At 40.8% G+C, this 18,352-nt stretch overlaps 1 protein-coding gene across 22 annotated transcripts in view; it reads left to right on the top strand.

Moving 5' to 3' along the window:
* CaMKII (Calcium/calmodulin-dependent protein kinase II) overlaps positions 1-18,352 on the top strand; it is a 228,280-nt gene that overhangs the window by 169,890 nt on the left and 40,038 nt on the right. For 14 of the 22 annotated variants that reach the window (XM_017910433.1, XM_017910419.1, XM_017910417.1 and 11 more), the window contains exon 10: positions 7,517-7,577. In XM_017910433.1, coding sequence (XP_017765922.1) covers positions 7,517-7,577 — 61 coding nt within the window. The remainder of the gene's footprint in view (positions 1-7,516; positions 7,578-18,352) is intronic. The other 8 variants (XM_017910420.1, XM_017910428.1, XM_017910418.1 and 5 more) reach the window with 1 other exon arrangement.

Here is an 18,352-nt window from a genome sequence, read left to right as displayed (position 1 = left end):
AGAAATGTTCACAGTTTGTAATCTTGAACTTCGTAAATTTTTCACAATTTCTTATACTTCTACTGTGTTCTGTTCGTAAATATTAGGATAATGTTGCAAACGTAACCTACACGTGCATTGTCGCGAACTAATACTGGACACGTCGCGTTATTGCTCGTAAATATATATTCTTTTAGTTATAGCAATTGGAACAACAATCGCCGATATCACTGCTTCACGAAATGTTTTGAAGAAATCTTTAATGTTTCTCTTTGACGCGCGAGAATATTCCACCATTTGTTACCGGTATGCCCGCTTTGCCGCCAACTGAATGTTGACTGTAACCGTTATTCTTGTGGCGGGAAAATGTGGCCTTTGAAATAGCTATGTGCTAAAGTATCGATGTAGAATATCAAACGACGTCTCTTATGTTTATTAATGTCAATGAAGCAAATATAAATATGTTTCATTTGTACAAATATTACAAAAATAACAATGGAGAAAGTGCTTAATATTTATGACAAAAACGTTTAGAATTAATAAAATTAAAATCAACGTAAGAGTCTTTAGTGACAAAGTGGAGTTCGTATAAATAAAAAGGTTTTAGTCTAATTATTCTGTAATATATTCGTATATTGTACAGTTTATAGGTATTTTTATTATAAATAAAGATCCGAATCACGTCAGACCAAGTAATAAACAAGACAAAAAAAATATAAAAATGATAATGATAATGATAATGTTAATGATGAAGCAGGTGATAATATTGATGATATGAAAGAAGTTGGAGTTCCATCAAGTTTCTCAATTGAATTATTCATTATTTATTAATAATTAGTTCTTATTTAGTCTATATTATCTTGCTCTATACGTATCACATTTCTTTCATTTATATAAAATCATTAGTTTTTATATAAAAATCTATTTAAAATATTTTTTGAAGAAATCATTCAATTTTGAATACTTTATTATCATTTATTGAAATATCATTATGTACAAAATCTCAAAGATTTAAGTAGATTCAAGTAAATTAAAAATGTTTCAAAAATGATTTAAAAAATTTCATATATTCAACTTAAGAACAAGTATCCTTATCATCTTTATGGTGCATTTGTTCTTTCCCTCAGCAACTCCATTGCACTGCAGTATCCTGACTAAAATCAAATCATATTTTATTTCCTTTTGATTTAAACACACCTGGATGGTCTTCTCTCGCAAACTTACCTCCATTTCTAAGCATATATGTATCTTTCAACTTCTTGACAGTTTGTTTTTCTTTCAATATTACCAATATTTTTATAGTCTCAGCTGTCTGGCCCTTTTCCTATAAAAGCAAGATAAATAATAACTCTCAAATAATCATCAATATATAAGATTTACCTTTTACCTCCTTTTAACATTGTTTTTATAGTTTCAAAGTTCTGTTGTGCGTTTCTACAAATATTTGTCTTAAAGCAACATTAACACTTTATGTTCAATTTATTTTTACCTTTTAAAATTATTATCAATTGTTCATTCTCCATCTCTTCAATCATACTCATATTTGCACATCTATGCCACACATCTTTCTCTGTTGATATACATGCTGCCTCTTTTCTGTTTCTTGATTCCATGTAATATACATTTCCTCTTCTGTCTGCTTTCATTTGAACATCTCTCTTTTCTTTATATATCTTGGATCTATCATTCTGAAACTTAATACATTAGCGATGATGAGTAACTTTGACCACTGATATTAATATTTATTCAGATCAGGAATACAACATACTTTTCAATCTTACTGTATTCTCTATATCTTGTTATTGTAAGAGGGCATCACTTAAATTAATTTTATTCCTTTTTGTCCGATTAAACCATCTCCCTTTTATGAATCTTTATTTCACCACCAAATATTTCTGTCCTGCATATCATATGGCTAACCGACCTAGAATAAAATAGAAATATCATACCTTATATATTAGTATTAATGTTTCAATCTTTCCATACCATAAAAATAATTCTTTGGTCTAAATCTAATGGCTCTATGTTGGTGATATTCCACAAATCCAGTATTTTTCTCCTGTTGCACTTGCCTGCTTATTTCAATAGAACATTGTCCTTTTACAACCAGGCTCTGCTATCACTAATAAAAAATTAAAAAACAGTGGCTTATATCTTACACTATTTAATTACAACTGAAGGTTATGTTAATATGAAAACTTACATTCTTTTACATGAAGCAGACAAACTTATATGGACTTAGAGAAAAATTAACAAATTACTCAATTTCTGTGATTGATTTATGAACTTTTATAACTGCATAGTAAAGGTAGACTTGTCATGTGTCAGGTAAAGAAACGAATGCTGATTGTCTAATTAAAATCACTGTTTGGGCTGAACTTATTAAGGAATGTCGGACCCCCACCCCTCGCGGACTACGAAAATTTAGATGTTTCACTCCCGAAACCGAACCGACAAATGAGTTCTGCTGCGTTGCGTCGCCCTTTATATAACCGCCGATCAGTCGAGTTCCCCACCCCCATCAGGAATTTTCGAACTTCGCGGATTTTATTAATTATTAATTTTCAGCTCTCATGGTCAATAACTTATTATTTTTTTCGCTTTTACTATAAATATACGTTACGAGCAATTTATTAACAATAATATTAAATTGTTATTAACAATATGTTCAATAATTTATAAACTTTTCTACAAATTATATGTGCAGTTTTACATATGTACGTTATAAGTACAAGTAATAACCAATAATTTATTAATTTTCTCACTTTTATTATAAATTTACGTCGTTAACAATTTGTTGTTAACAATATTAATTTGTCACTAACAATAAGTATAATAATTTATAAACTTTTTGAAAGTTATAAGTACATTTTAACATAAGTATTACAATTACAAATAATAATCAACAATTCATTAATCCTTTTACTTTTATTATAAACTTTTTTCGCGAACAATTTATTATTAATAATAAATTTCGTAATTAATTATCTTTGCAGACTGTAATAATATGAACGATTCCTTGATATAAGTTTCCATGATACATGCAATTCAAAATATTATTAATTTTCCATTACGAATATATATTCACAGAGTCAACATATTTAATTAATAACAATTATTTAACACATTTTTAAATCACCCACGAGATTCCCTGAATTTCTTTTACAATTAGCGTGTGTATTCTTTCAAATTTCATTGTCGTACAATTTCGCGCTCATTATACATTCCTCCATACGACTTTCTTGAATAGAAGAACCCCACCTAGACCAGAAGAATTTACTCCTTATTCTAAATTTCCGTTTCACGTGATTAATCGCCTGCTTGCCTGTTGCACCACGATTTCTCAGACACCCTGTATACCATGGGCCATCGCAACCCATGAAAGTTGCGCCGAGTTAATCCGTGGAATTGTTCCGATTGAACGCAGGGATTGATAGTGGTTTATCGGGCCTTGGTTAGCTGGAAAGAAACGGTGGAGGCGGTATCGCATGAATATTTAACGAGTGGCGAACCGGGATGGGGAGGGTGGAAAAAGAGCTATGGTTCTCTGTTAAAATTGGCCATGGACGTGTTTAATATTCGGAATTGAAATACACGCGGCGTGAAAGAACGCGACGGTTCTTTATTAAAATTGGCCGTGGACGTGTTTAATATTCGGAATTGAAATACACGCCGCGTATTACGGCGACGAAAATAGAAGCCGGCCTCTAATCGAAATCGATTGTTCTGCCTTCACGGCAAATATTTGTCGTAAATATTTTCTGGATGCTCGAACGATACGACAAACGTTGTATCGCAGCCGCTCTTATTAGCTCTGTTTGCTTTAGTTCGCTCGTATTTGTCGCGGCCCACCCCCTACCCGACCAGACGCGCTTCCGGTTCCCGAGGAATTCGCCGACGAGAGAGGGCCTGTGTACCTTCGTAATTCTCGTTGTTTAATTATCCGGTTGTTTAGGCCAATGAACGTGTTTACGCCTCCTTGCAGGAGAAGTTGGGCGAGATTTTTTTCGATTTTTGTCGCTGGGAATGAGAATTTTTTGGGGGGAATCGTGGTACCCTTTTCGTCTTCTTCGTAAAATTATTTCGGTTATCGGTATCTAAGGATTGTGAGAAAGTACGTAGAAAAATAAAAATTTTAAGATCGGTATCTGGGGGTTGGAAGCAAGTAGCGCTTATTTGCTTGGAAATTATAGAAATTAGTATCTAATATTTAGTATCAAGTGTATTACACAGTATTATACTATAGAGTACTATAGTGTACTATACAATACTAGTGTCAATACCTAAATATTCAGAAAAATTCAGAAAAATATGAACTTAAAAATAGGCATTAAAGAAATACAAGAAATTTGGCACCCGGGAAAATAAGAATTAAGATACCGATATCTAGGAATAGTAAAAAATCAATAACCAGATGGTATACGAAAAATAAAAATTTAGAAATAAATATCTAACGATATAAGAAATTAGTGTCTACTTACTACCAAAAAGAATAACAATTAAAAAATCCTTATCCACGAATTGTAAGAAATTGCATAACCGACTCATCATCGAAAATACAAGAATTCGGAAATGGCTACCTAATTATAATATTTATTAATGCCTAAATGGCTGCCTAATTATTAGTAAGTATTTATTAATAAGTAATTTCCAGAAGCGAGAAAATAGGGGATCCCCCGAAATGGCAGACAATTTCGTTATTTATAATCCATCAAAGAAGAACACGCGAGCTCGTTATCCGTCTCATAAATAAAACTACGAAATCAGTGTCGACCTCGCAGAGGTCTAACGAGTCTCTCACTCGTTCGTAATTACTGTCATAAGCAGCCATTAAAAATCTCATTTCCGACAAATACGTCCTCCGGTTTCTCCGATAATTGCGTCTACCCCTTGGCCCGACCGAATTATCGAACTTACTGCGTCATATGATCTAACAAGACCCTCTCCGAGGAGACGTATACGTCAACAACGAAAAGGAAAAAAGAAATAGAAAACGGGAAAAAAGAAAGCGACTTCGGTAGCCATCAACGATGAATGAGACGTATCGATCCCGCCATCTTCTAAACCAACAAAGGACACGATTCTTGATCGCTCTATCGCGTAATACCACGGAGTAACAGTTGCACGAGAACGGTGTTTAATTCGGATAAAAGGCACGATGGGTCAGGAATCAATGGCGGCCTATTAACCCTTTCGGTACTACTGCCGCCCATTGGCGGCAGCCATGAAACGTTCCCTGGGTACTTTTAAAAGGCACGATGGGTCAGGAATCAATGGCGGCCTATTAACCCTTTCGGTACTACTGCCGCCCCTTGGCGGCAGCCATGAAACGTCCTCTAGCGTCATCCGCGAAACGTCACCGATGACTGTCGCGATCCGAATGAAAAGTTTAGTGTTAATCACGCTCGAAATTTCTATGAATACCGCGAAACACGTTTTCGTGGCTTCCAGTGCAACCACTCTTGTGGAAAACTTCCTCGTACCACGAATGTATAACCGCGGCCAGCTCCTCCGTACCGAAAGGGTTAATCCACCGATTGCGTTGCAAGGATCACGGTGAAACGACGATAACGATGGAATTCCTGGGCCACGAGGAATTATCGGTGGGAAACGACGCTACGAGTATCGAGTGTCCCTAGTCTAAAGTTCGTCGTTGCAATAACGTGCAATACGAGCGACCGGAAGTGCCATCAGCGTCGCACAAAAAAGCTGCAGCCAGCGACTGCAGCGTTCATTCGTATATACGTGTGCTGAATGTTAGTGCGCGAGAAATTGGCATGATCTGTGCTAGTTGCAGCTGATATACAGGTCCCTTTTGGTGTTCCAATCGATTTGGTGGACCTTTTCAAGAGAGTTTGAAGGCTTGTCGGGTGGGTCCTAATGGCGAAGTCATGCATTGGCATTTTTCGCGTGGCTGGGTGGGAGTGTGATTGGGTTATGAGTGGAATCTGTGAGTGATAATGGGGATCGATTGAAGATCGAATTATCTCGTATTTGCACTCCTTTCTCGATCTTTGTTCAGTCTTGTTGGAGTGCAAAGGCGATGACAGATGTGTCAAGTATCGTCGATCGATGACCGATACTCTTCTGTTCCAGGTCGTTAATTTTAGGCCAATATTTTGCGTTGGGATTGCCCCTGGTGAGAACTAGGGTTTTGTATTATAAGTTTAGTTCTTGAGTTCGTCGGAGATTGATAAATACGTGATTATCTGAAATTCAAACTGCCCTGCGTACTCTGCTATTCAAATGCAATATGAACTGCTTGCGAGGCTGCCTTTGACGAGTTCATTCAGCTGTAATTCACGAGCTAATACGTGTCTAGGTACGATACGTCGTATCCTTGGTTCTTTGGAGAATAGCGAGATGAAAAGTGACTGGTTAAGTAGTCTTAACATGTATAGCTTTTACTCCAGTTTGACGTATGCAGGTAACTCGAGGTGCAGTTTACAAGTTTGTAATAATATTCCAGTGAGTTTGGCACAGTTATGGTAAACACGCGTTTAATAGAAATATAGAGAATAATTTGTTTGTAGAATTATTTGTTTGATTGGTAAATAACCAATATTCGATTGAGGTAATTTTGATTAATTTTAATTAATTTTATTTAAAATCTTCATTTAACCAGAGTCCTTTCCTGTTCTAATATCCTATACTCCATAGTGTATACACTGACTGACAGAAGTTAGGAAACAAAGTAATAATTTATTAACGAATTTTTATACTGTATTCTTGACCTTTTGAGATACGTAGATTAAAATTAAAAAATTGGCTTTGTATAAAATATCTTCACCCTATCTTTAATTTTAATATAATATTACCATCGATATATTATCGACACACTGATAATATTTTAAATATATTAACATAGAGTACGTACTCTGTACTTATTTTTTATTCTATACTCTGTACGTGTTCGTTAAAGGATTATAAAGCAAAGAAATAGTAGCCAGTGAAAACGGTGGCAAAACTGTATAGATGTTTATTAAACGAGCAAATGGTTAGAACTGAGCAGTCTATTTAAGGCCACGCAAATCAGGAGACGTCTCCAGAAAACGGATACAACAGATATTTTAACAGATACAATAGATACAACGCTGACAAAAGACAATACGCAAGGGAAGGGAAGGGATGGCTCCCACATAGCTAGACTGTAGAGTTTATTTTAGTATTTAGTTCTCGCTATAACAGTATTTCTTGCTCAGAAGCTTTTCCACGTCCCGATTTAGAGAGCCCGAGATTCCCCGAATCGAAGACATCAGGAGAGAAACAGAGTAGACGGTCGCGAGAAGCCAGGAAACAAATCCAAATTTCCCGAATTAATCGAGCATAGTCCGAAACTCGGTGTTCCGGAGGCGAATCTCCGCGAGACTCGGCGATAAAAGTTGAAAAAGCTGGAGAGCAGCTTATCTCGGGCGATTAACTTTGGTTCAGCCATTCGTACGACTTCCTCTCCCTCTAGCTAAGCGACGCTTCTTGCACCCGGTGCTCTCGATTAACGCAAGAGAATAATCGTGGCCGGTTTCTTTTTTGTCCGCAGGGCGCTATTCTGACGACCATGTTGGCGACGAGGAACTTTTCCAGTAAGTATGATGCACAGGGTAAGTACCTCCGGCCCTCTTCAGCGCTTCATGGACCACGACAGACAGTACTTTTATATCTCCCATTAAATTTTACGCCCAACCCTGTGTCTCTCTTTCTCTTTCTCTCACTCTGTCTATCTGTCTCTGTTTTCACCCTTCCAACCTGCCCGTTATTTCTCTATACCATTCTCTCACTCTCTCTGTGTCACATTATTCTATCTGTTTACGTTCCAGAATTCATAACCCATAAAACAACCCTCACCTCGTTCTTCATCCCCGGTCTTGTTATTAACTCTCCCTCTTGTATATACATATATATACGTCTCTCTCTCTATATATATATATTTATATATAATTTATACAAAGGTTCCGTTCATCAGCCCTTTCGTTCTTTTCAATAGGTGCTTCACGACGTGGCCCAGCACGTTATAATTTCGCTTATTAAGACGGTGCTCCCTGTACCGAGACAACAGGCTGGATGTTCCTCCATCCACGCCATTCCTCTTTGTTCTCGTGACAAACACGAGTGTTTACGACCCGTCGCTACAATGGCCGGGTTTAAGAGAAGGCACCCGGCCGAGGTGTTACGCACTGATTTCGCTGCAGGAACTTCGCAGCGGATGAGGAAGGGCAGAGGGATGTTCCGCTTTCGGAACAAAGGCGGTCGAGGGTCTTTCCCGGGTTTCGCGAGAATAAAATAACGCCATTCCACTGCGGTTCTTCCCCTTTTCTCGCGCAAAGCTATCCCCTGGGCAATCGAGCTGCTTTTGGGGACAGGGGTCTATCTAAAATCGAATTTTTAAATCTTCAATTTTGCATTTATTTGATATACAAGGTGACTCTGTATTTTCCAATTCACACTGTCGAATACCTTTGAAGGTATTTTCAATGTTTCGGATGAAAATATAGTTAGTCAAATTTATTCTTTTAATTGCAATCGTGTCTTTTGTTCTCTGTATACAAATACTAGTAGTAAGTCCAAGAATAAGATTGCCATAATAACTAAATAATCCATGAGAAATACTGGCAGCTTTTTGGGACAGAGGTCTATCTAAAATCGAATTTTTAAATCTTCAATTTTGCATTCGTATTTGATATACAAGGTGTCTCTGTATTTTCTAATTGACACTGTCGAATATCTTTGAAGGTACTTTCGATGTTTTTGATGAAAATCTCGCGATACAATTGAGATTGCATGATAGTGAAATTTATTCTTTTAATTGGAAGCGTGTCTTTCGTTCTTTGTTACAAATACTAGTAGCAAGTCCAAGAATAAGACTGCCATAATAACTAAATAATCCATGAGAAATACTGGCAGCTTTTTGGGACAGAGGTCTATCTAAAATCGAATTTTTAAATCTTCAATTTTGCATTCGTATTTGATATACAAGGTGTCTCTGTATTTTCTAATTCACACTGTCGAATACCTTTGAAGGTATTTTCAATGTTTCGGATGAAAATATAGTTAGTCAAATTTATTCTTTTAATTGCAATCGTGTCTTTCGTTCTCTGTATACAAATACTAGTAGTAAGTCCAAGAATAAGACTGCCATAATAACTAAATGATCCATGAGAAATACTCGCAGCTTTTTGGAACAGAGATCTATTTAAAATCGAATTTTTAAATCTTCAATTTTCCATTCGTATTTGATATACAAGGTGTCTCTGTATTTTCTAATTCACACTGTCGAACATCTTTGAAGTTATTTTCGATGTTTCGATACTAGTAGTGAGCCCAAAAATAAAACTGCCATAATAACTAAATGATCCACAAGAAATACCCCCTGTCCAAAGACTTCTCGAACTGCTAACGGAGATTAGTGCGTAACAGCTCTGCGATTCTGTCGATTTGAAGGTCCCATAAAAATTTTCGGGCAAAGCACACGTGGACCAAAAAATCGTGCGAAATGGTCAAACGCAAAAGTTACGGAGGCCACGGAATGAAGCACCAAAGATCACTCCTGCTCGTGCACCGAACGAATTAGAGCCCCTTGCGTGAATCCCCGCCTCTAGACTTGGGCGACCGGAGCAGCGAGGTGAAATTGAGCCCAAAATCTTCATGGGAAGACAATTCGTTCTCGTTAACAGCATCACGAAATTTTCTTTTCTCGACGGCCCATGCACGACGCCTCTCAGGATCCTGGAACACTCCTGATGATCTCACGATCGATCTCATTGGTTCTTGGGACGTTTCCCATTCGACAAATTTCATCCTCGCTCGCTCTGCACACTAGTGAACCATCATGGTATACTCATTCACACCTCGTGTACCTCATAGTCGATGCACTTGGCTCGCACCTCATATCCTGCAAGGACTGTGCTGCGTTATCCAGAAATGCATCGTGTGAATATTTCCTGGAATTAATGATCCACTTCTCGATTTTTCGACCCTACTTTTCTCTCGTGTCTTTTTTTATATTTTTTGAGGGGATTTTCGTCCCGAAACCGGGAATTCGAAGAGTATCGGTTGGGGAATTCTGGGTAACGCGAATCGTCGTCGCAGTGGACTCAAGCAGTTTCCTCCTCATCATCAGAGTCATGCTTCGTCGCTTCGAGACGCATTCCCGAGATGGAGCAAAAGTTCGATTAACGGGGATCAGAGTGATCGACGAACGATTTGATCTCGAGCGACGCGAAGGTTCTCGAAACGATCCAGGGGATCTCGTGGATCGCCGTCGGCGAGGAATCATCGATCGCCATCAGTCATTCGTTCATTTCATCCTTTGTTTCTCTCGTTTCTCTGCGTTCCGAGTCGCGAGCTTTTCCATTTGTTAAATAAACGGGATTTTAAATTAACAGGGAGAAATAATTTTTCTGATACTCGTTATTTATTTTTGCAAACCTCGAGAGATACCTTTGAGATCACGATAATCACGATAATTTAAATTAATTTGTTTAATTGTTTATACCTGTCTTCTTTTCCTTCTTCGTTGCACGAAGCACGGAAAATGAATCGCAATAAAGGTATTTAAAAATTAAATAACACGATGTAAATTATCGCGCATATACTGTCTCTGGTATCATCTTGTCATTGGTATCGATCGGGAGAAAAATTTAGCGAAAGGTTATTTTTTAATAATTGAAGAACGTTTAATCTCGTTTAGGATGAGATTCTAATGATATTATTTTTTTTTTTTTTGTGTGTAATTAGAAATTTTAATTCGGACTTTTTATTTGGCCGATGTTCGTCGCGAATTCGTCGAATTTGAAAGTGCAATTTGAGGAGGAGACTATGACATCGTTTGCGAAATATCGCGTCACCGGCTCGAGCACAACTGTTTAGGTCCACTGACGAATAGTGCCTACGAATGATTATTGTGCGTTTAGTATTGCTGACCACTTTGTAGCGCCTCTATTCTGTCAACGAGACAGCGAAATGCGAAACACACCCCGTGCCCCACATTTTTCTATTTGTCTCGTATTCATGCCGCGGATTTTGGAACGACGCGAACAAAAATTCCATATTTTTAACGAAGAAAGGAAAAAAAAAAATGAAAAAACAACGGGAAATAAAAGAAGAAAAACGAACCATTTTTATTCTTCATAAAATTCGCGAAATACCTTTCATCGATATCCGCGAAGCTACCTATAGACTTCGATTTAAAATCAATTTAAAACCCGACGAATCTGTAACAAATTATAGTCGAAAATCCTGTAAATTTACCAAAAAATTAGAAAAAAGATGCACAAAAATAGTGAAAAGGAAAAAGAATAAAGGGATGAAAGTCATATCCGAAAGAACGTTCCAAAATAGGAAGTATGAATATTTACAACGCAAATCCATGTCTGTATATTGTGTACGTCTGTATACAAGAACGATTCCCTGTTGGTATACTCGTCTTGAATCTAGATGCTCGATACACGTATATATACCATTCGTACTATGCATCTGGACGCAGGTGCGCGTATGTGTGGCACGCACACGTGTACTTGCACCCCACAGACACAGCCACGACACACAACCAGTGTATACGTCGCCAGAAATTCCCCTAGAATGCAACGGCATTTCACCCAGAGTTTAGTCGAACAGTAGATGAGCATCTTGCATCCGTAGAGACGACACTCGGAACGCGATACGAGCGCCACTCTTTGCTCCCCCAGAACACGATTATCACTGTCTGATTATATTATAGAGCCTGTGTGTAATTCTGTTCAGTCTCTTTTTTCATTTGTCTCGTTTACCAATTTTTCTTTTCTTTTTTTTTCTTTTTTTTCTGTCTCTTGATCTCTTTGTCTCTATATATTTTATTGTTGCGTCTATATATTTATATATATATATACTGTGCAAAAGACACATCGTCGGGGACACTTCACGCTCGAAGTAGTATCAGGTAGGACACGACAGGGGGACAAACGTAGCGGAGCTATGTGTTGGTAACGCCTAGTTACAAAATGGCCCACGGGTCAAGGGTTGATTCGTGAGAAACGAAGAGATTTTTTGGTAGGCTTTTATCCGTGACCCAAGCCGGATTCTCGCGGGAGTGGGTCGCAGGCGATGCTGGGAAGGTAACGTTCTGGCGCGGGAAATTTGAATAGGTTGGAACGAATACGAGAATTGGAAATAAATATATTTACACGATTGTTCCGAACGATTATTCAAACCGGGTTCTTACGAATAGTGGGTGATAGGCAGTGATCAGAAGGTAACGTTCTAGCGCGGGAAATTTGAACGGGTCGGAAGGAAAACGAAAATTAGAAGAAATAAATAACTTCGTACAAAACGTTTTGTTCGTTATTGTTATCACCGTAATCTTATTATGCGATTGTTCTAAAATTCCTGTACCTTCGAGATCGAAGATCGCGATTAAGCTTATCAGCAGAGTCGCGACGGGAAATGAGAAATTTGAATTTCCACGCGAAATCGCGTTACGTCGGGACATTGTTTCCACCGATTCGCCTACGTTGCGTTACGTTTTGTGTGTCGAGGAATAATTTAAGACTCGAAAGATGGTAATCTGAAAGCGGTCGCTTGTTAATGGTGGAAATTCGTAACGGTTTGAACGCGGCAGAGGAAACGGAGCGAGTTTTTCGAGGTTTGCGTGCGGTGGCGCGCTTATCGCGCGAACGATCAAATACTTTCATTACCATGTAACAATTTCCTTCCGGAAGTCGGCGTAGGAACGAGAGTGCCGGCTCTCGTCGCCGCGTCGCTGGCAATTTGTTTCAATTACCAACTCGAAGACAGCCAACGATCGTTCGTTTCCTTCTTTTTTCCCTCGCGATCTTCTCCCTTCCCCTCTCCCCTTTTCTCCATCACTCCTCTCTTTTAATCGAGTCGCCTCGAGGCTACCGACGTATAATTAACCTCGAGATATTGTCTTTCGAGTCTGTCGTTCGCTCTGCCGGTTTCAGTTCACGGAAGTTTAATTAAATTTATCTAATCGCGCTAACTTTGCCTCTCGATCTTCGATATCCTTTGGAACTTTTATTCCTCTCGCTCCCCTCTCCCTTTCCCCCGCGTTTTCCGCCACGAGAACGTTACCTTCCCTTAATTTCTCACCGATGGTGAGGTATTGGCGTGGTACGATTGATCAATTTCACGTGGAATTCTACGCAACAATAATAAGAAAGAACGTAAGGAAGAGACGACTGGAAAGAGCAAAATGACGAACATCGTTGTAACGTTAATTCGCCATCGCAATTCGTCCTCAAGCTTCTCACCACGAACTCTCTTATCAACCCGATCAGCCATCAGATCGTTCCTTCGTTCGTTCGCTCGGCCATTCGCCACAGGATCGAAGTCACGAGCCTCATCCTTTCAGCAATCCCGGGCTATTCGCCCGGCAAGATCACTCGCGGAAAAGAAACAACTCGCCCATGCAGAGCGTCTTCGTCGTGGTTGCGGTACGACGCAGGCAAGAATGGCCGACGTTCGAGGCAACAATCGACGTTTCCGCTTCGGTGAGCGTCGTCGTCGTGGTTGCGGTACGACGCAGGCAAGAATGGCCGACGTTCGAGGCAACAATCGACGTTTCCGCTTCGGCGAGAACGAGACGAGACGAGACGAGCTGCCTTCTGTCTCGTGCAATTCGAGAGAAAATGGAGAAAATTCGCCGGATCCGTCTCCGACGAAGTCTGCCTTTCTCTCTCGAGCGTGTTCGTCGTTACTTTCTTCGTAATGAAAGCTGAGAAACGCGTACCATTCTTTTCTTTTCTCTTCCCTCCGATCCCTCTGAAACGATCATCGATCGATCGACACTGCGGATCTCGTCGCTTCATTCATGACTCTCCGATGAATTCTATATTCGAAATCTGTATTCGAAATCTGTATTCGTGGCTGGCGTTCTCTCTCGAGTCTTCTTTTCGAACCGCCTCTGTATCGTCCGTTGGCCATCGGCGATCGAAAATCGATAAGAAAATGGCGAAAAATGGGGGAAAATGGGGGAGAATGGGGGAAAATGTCTCGGCTGAATTATTCGCGGACGCACCTCCGCGCGGTGAACGACTGAAAATTGGTGGTCGCGTTTATCGATGTTCGATAATCGCCTTGGACTCTGCCTCGGGGAATAATAGAAGCCGAAAATCGTTTTTCCCCGTTTCCTTGTATTTTTATTTCTCCGTGCCGCGAATGCAGTCGCGAGACAGCGGCAACTTCCGTTGCGGGGGCCGGGAATCGAAAACATTTACGAATCGAAATTGCCGTGCTTCTTGTCCCCGATTGGAGTTTTCCTCGGCTGGTGGATGTTACTCGTGTATCGCGTATCGGGTTTCTTCCGCGGGAAACTCTTTTCAGAGGAATCGTTTTCACCGCGATTTCCGCGCGGCCTCTCGAAAATTCATCGGATCGATAAATCTCGAGGCGTCGACGCGCACCTAAACGTCGTCGGAATTTATGTGAGGGTACATTTATATTTAACACGCGTCTTCCTATATACGTGTGTGTATACGTATACGTGCGTATGTATGGATAAATATAAACCGGGAACGAGTCCATAAATTTCCGTCGGGCAAAAAAGAATTCATGAATTCCGCGTCGGGAACGAATCCATGAATCTCGGAGTGAATTCGGTTTTTCCGCGCGAGAGAACGCGAGCCAACGATAGATCTCTCTTACTCTTTCTCTCTCTCTTTCTCTCTCTCTCTCTCTCTCTCTCTCTCTCTTTTCTTTTTCTTTTTCTCTTTCTCTCTCTGAACCTTCCTTATTCTCAATCTCTCGCTCTTTCTATTTCTCTCTCTCTTTCTTTCTATCTATCTATCTATCTATCTATCTATCTATCTATCTATCTATCTATCTATTTATCTCTCTCTTTCTCTCTCTCTCTCTCTATCTCTCTATCCATCTATCTACTTATCTATCTATCTATTTATCTATTTATCTATCTATCTATCTATCTATCTAGCTAGCTAGCTAGCTAGCTATCTATCTCGACTTTCTCTCTCTCTCTCTCTCTTTCTCTGTCTATCTATCTATTTATGACTGATTTTTTTGACAAGGTACGCGAAGTGGGTCGGAGGTGCAAGGACACCCTTCATCTCTGAACAATAGAAAGAAAAATCTTTCGCCGCTCTTAACCGAAAGAGGATGCATCTAACCGATAAACGATAAGCCGTGCTTGCACACCACTCACGACACAGATACACACACGTGCCGTAGGAGTTGACTTACACGCTGAAACCGAACAACGAGCGATACCGTCCGTCGGAAATTCCGATAATCGAGTCGATCGTTCTGCTACGCTGTTCGAAACAATTAGGCCGGTCCTCTGTTCAAGGCTCGTGCCCCCACTCCTTCGGCTCCTCCCCACCGCCGCTCGTCGCCACTCCCACCACGCGCCCCCTGCGTCATCCCCACCACCGGCTATAGCTCGGCGAGCCAACAGATTTCGCTATTAACGATCTTATCGCCGCTTCTGGCAGACGCTGCGCTATCGCAATTTCTACCTCGCAATCTCTGCGCCACCTTACGACCCAGATGAAACGTTCCTTTCAATTTCGACTACGCGAAGCCTGCATCAGAGGATCGACCCTTGGAAAATTTTGAATTTAGTCATCTAGACTGTCGGTTATTCCGCGATCGATCGTGTGGATTAGTTCGAGACGAAGGGGAAAATTGTTACTCGAGGTTGGAGTTGAAATGGGAACGTGGAGAGTAATTTTTAAACGAACAATTTCAGAACGTGGCTCGAGACACAGGGATATTCCGCACGGACAATCGTTCCCGCGTCGCATTTGGCATGGCTGCGCTTTCCGCCTCGCTTTTTTTATTTCGTTTCACGCTTGGTTCTCCGCTGTCTAGCCCCGTTGCTCGCATTTCTTATCAACAGAGCAGCAGCACGGCAGAAAGGCCGGTTTTCACGCCGAAACGTCCATTTACGAGGTTCCTCCGCGTCGAGGCGACGCGTCTCCGCTCGATTTCTGGCAGACACCCGGTCTTTTAACTCGTAAAACTTCCCCGACACCCGACGAAATTCTATTCCGAAACTTTGATATCTATGTTTCGCGAATGCCTGCCGGGAAAGGTATATCCCGCGTCCTAGGGGACTCTAGTATTTCCAACGTACCATTTCATGCATGAAACATGAGTCTCCGCAAACATATAAATCACCTCGATTCCGCCGGATGATTGTAGTCGGGAACTTTAATGCATACAAATTCTTGCCAATTTTACTTTCGATGATCGCTTTTTCCAACCAGCCGAAACTTCTCCCGGGCACTTCGCTTTCTTCCTTGTTATTTCTTTCTCTAACTTCGCCGACTTTGCGCGAGGATCCTCCAGCCGAAACTGTAACAAAGTACCAAGTAAAAAGGTCATTCCAGAATCGAAGAATAAATATTCTAAATGATATGGTACACGCAATAAAAAGAAAATTCGAAGATTACGTCGGTAAAAGTAGATTATTCAACGATACACATACGATGCTTACGGTACGTTTATCGGAGTTACGAGCCACGGTGGCGCTAGTGAGTTCAGCGAAAGGTCCTCCTTAAGGCTGGCAAAAGTAATATTACATCTTTATTTATCGATTAACCGTACTTTCGATTAATATTACGTTCCATTTAATTCACTTACCACTAAGTACAACACTCATTGCTCGATATTGCCTCGATTTAGAATCCAATTTAAATACAGTCGCGATATAAATATAATTTCGCGGCAATCGGGTGGCGGAAAATAAAAAGGACGTCGTATACTCAACGCGAAACGACTTTACCCATGGTGCCTAGCGTCGGATGGGGATAAGAATACGCGGACTGCATGGAAGTCGGCGCGTTTCCGGTGGCGCGGGTTCAGCCCCGAAAGTATACGGATATTATACCCCCGGGGAGGAGTTTCGCTGGCGTATTTATACCGGCGTCGGAACCGAGTGCCTTCCATCTTGTTCCCTTCAATTTTCCCACTTTTCCCGACGGTAAATTATTCAGGCGGCGCGTAGAGACGATTCGCCTTCTTTGAGCCACGACGTTCACGATAATTGCGTCCCCCTTGTGTGATTCAATTTTCCCCTCTTAACCCCTCGTGACGGGAAGAGTCACGCGTTCGCCCCGTAATTTCCCGGCATCCATTTACGGTTACCTGTTTTCTTATTTTTATTGAAACAGACGAGAGCACGGTGGGGCCTGAAAGCTTCCGGATAGCGGTCGCTTCAATCCTGGCTGGGTAATGAATTTTGGATGGGGGGAAGGTCGGGTTGGAAGATGGAAGCAAGGTTAAGGGGTGTTTTTTTTATGAGTTAGGGGAGTGGCAGGGTGCTTTCGGGAGCCATCGTGCCTGCTATGAGTTACCATAAATTGGCACCTCTGATGAATTCTTTAATTTGCCACTGCTCCGAGCCAGCCAATTTAGGGGTAGCCTGTCTCGTTATTTGGCTGCTGGATTAAGCGTTGAATCTTTTATACTGATGTCGAATAGGTATGAGAGACAGTGTCAGTTTATGATAATTCAATCCACGGAACAGACTTATCCCTCGATTATCCGCGATAATTATCGATACTCGACGAGGTATCTGCTCAACGATTCGCTTGGTCAACGATCGATAGCACTTGGTTCCATGATCTACGCGATCCAAGTATCGAGGACGTGCGGTAATATGGCTGACGAGGAATATGTCACGCACACGCGAGATTAGCCGAGGAGAAGGATAACACCCGAATACAACGACACGAACCACACTGTTATAAGAGCAAACGAGGTGGCCAGAAACGGCCTGACCTTTCGACTCCAACGTTTCTCACCCCCGAAAAATGACACGCAATCGCACGCCGCTCAGCATGCAATTTTTATGGTACCATTATTTCTGTTCTTTCTTTTCTGTTCCCTCTTTCTTTCGTTTTTTGTGAAACGTCGCGACGCTTCGCTGGCACGGAACGAAGCCGAGCTCTCGAGAGGAGCAGTCAGAAGGTAAAGACGAGAGGACCATTGTTTTTTCTCCCTCACTCCTGGCACCGATAAGTCGTCTTGAGAGCATCGGCAGAGTTGCTCGGATTTTCATTGATCACGATTTGTCTAGCATGCAGAACACGTGCACCACGTTTTAGCGTTCTACACCCCAACATCCTGTCTGACCACCTCCTCGCTCTCTACCCTCTTCCTTCTTTCTTCTACCACTTTTCTCTTTCTCTCTCTCTCTATTCTTCTGTCTCTGTCTTACTCGTATACTCTCTGCGGTTTGCATCCATCTTCTGTCTAGCTTCTTCTAGCTTCTTCTGTCTGGAAAGTTAGACCGACTGATCGATTATCTCTTAAAGATCTAGCCAACATCTGGGGTAGCTTCTTCTCTGTCTCTTTCTTCCCTTGCCTGACGATTCTTTTGGATACATTGAACTGTGATTAGATAGCATGGACGATCGGATAG

The sequence above is a fragment of the Eufriesea mexicana genome, unplaced genomic scaffold (assembly GCF_001483705.2).
Source record: "Eufriesea mexicana isolate 0111107269 unplaced genomic scaffold, ASM148370v2 scaffold100, whole genome shotgun sequence".
Taxonomy (NCBI): Eukaryota; Metazoa; Arthropoda; class Insecta; order Hymenoptera; family Apidae; genus Eufriesea; species Eufriesea mexicana.
This window is presented reverse-complemented; position numbering and strand designations above follow the sequence as displayed.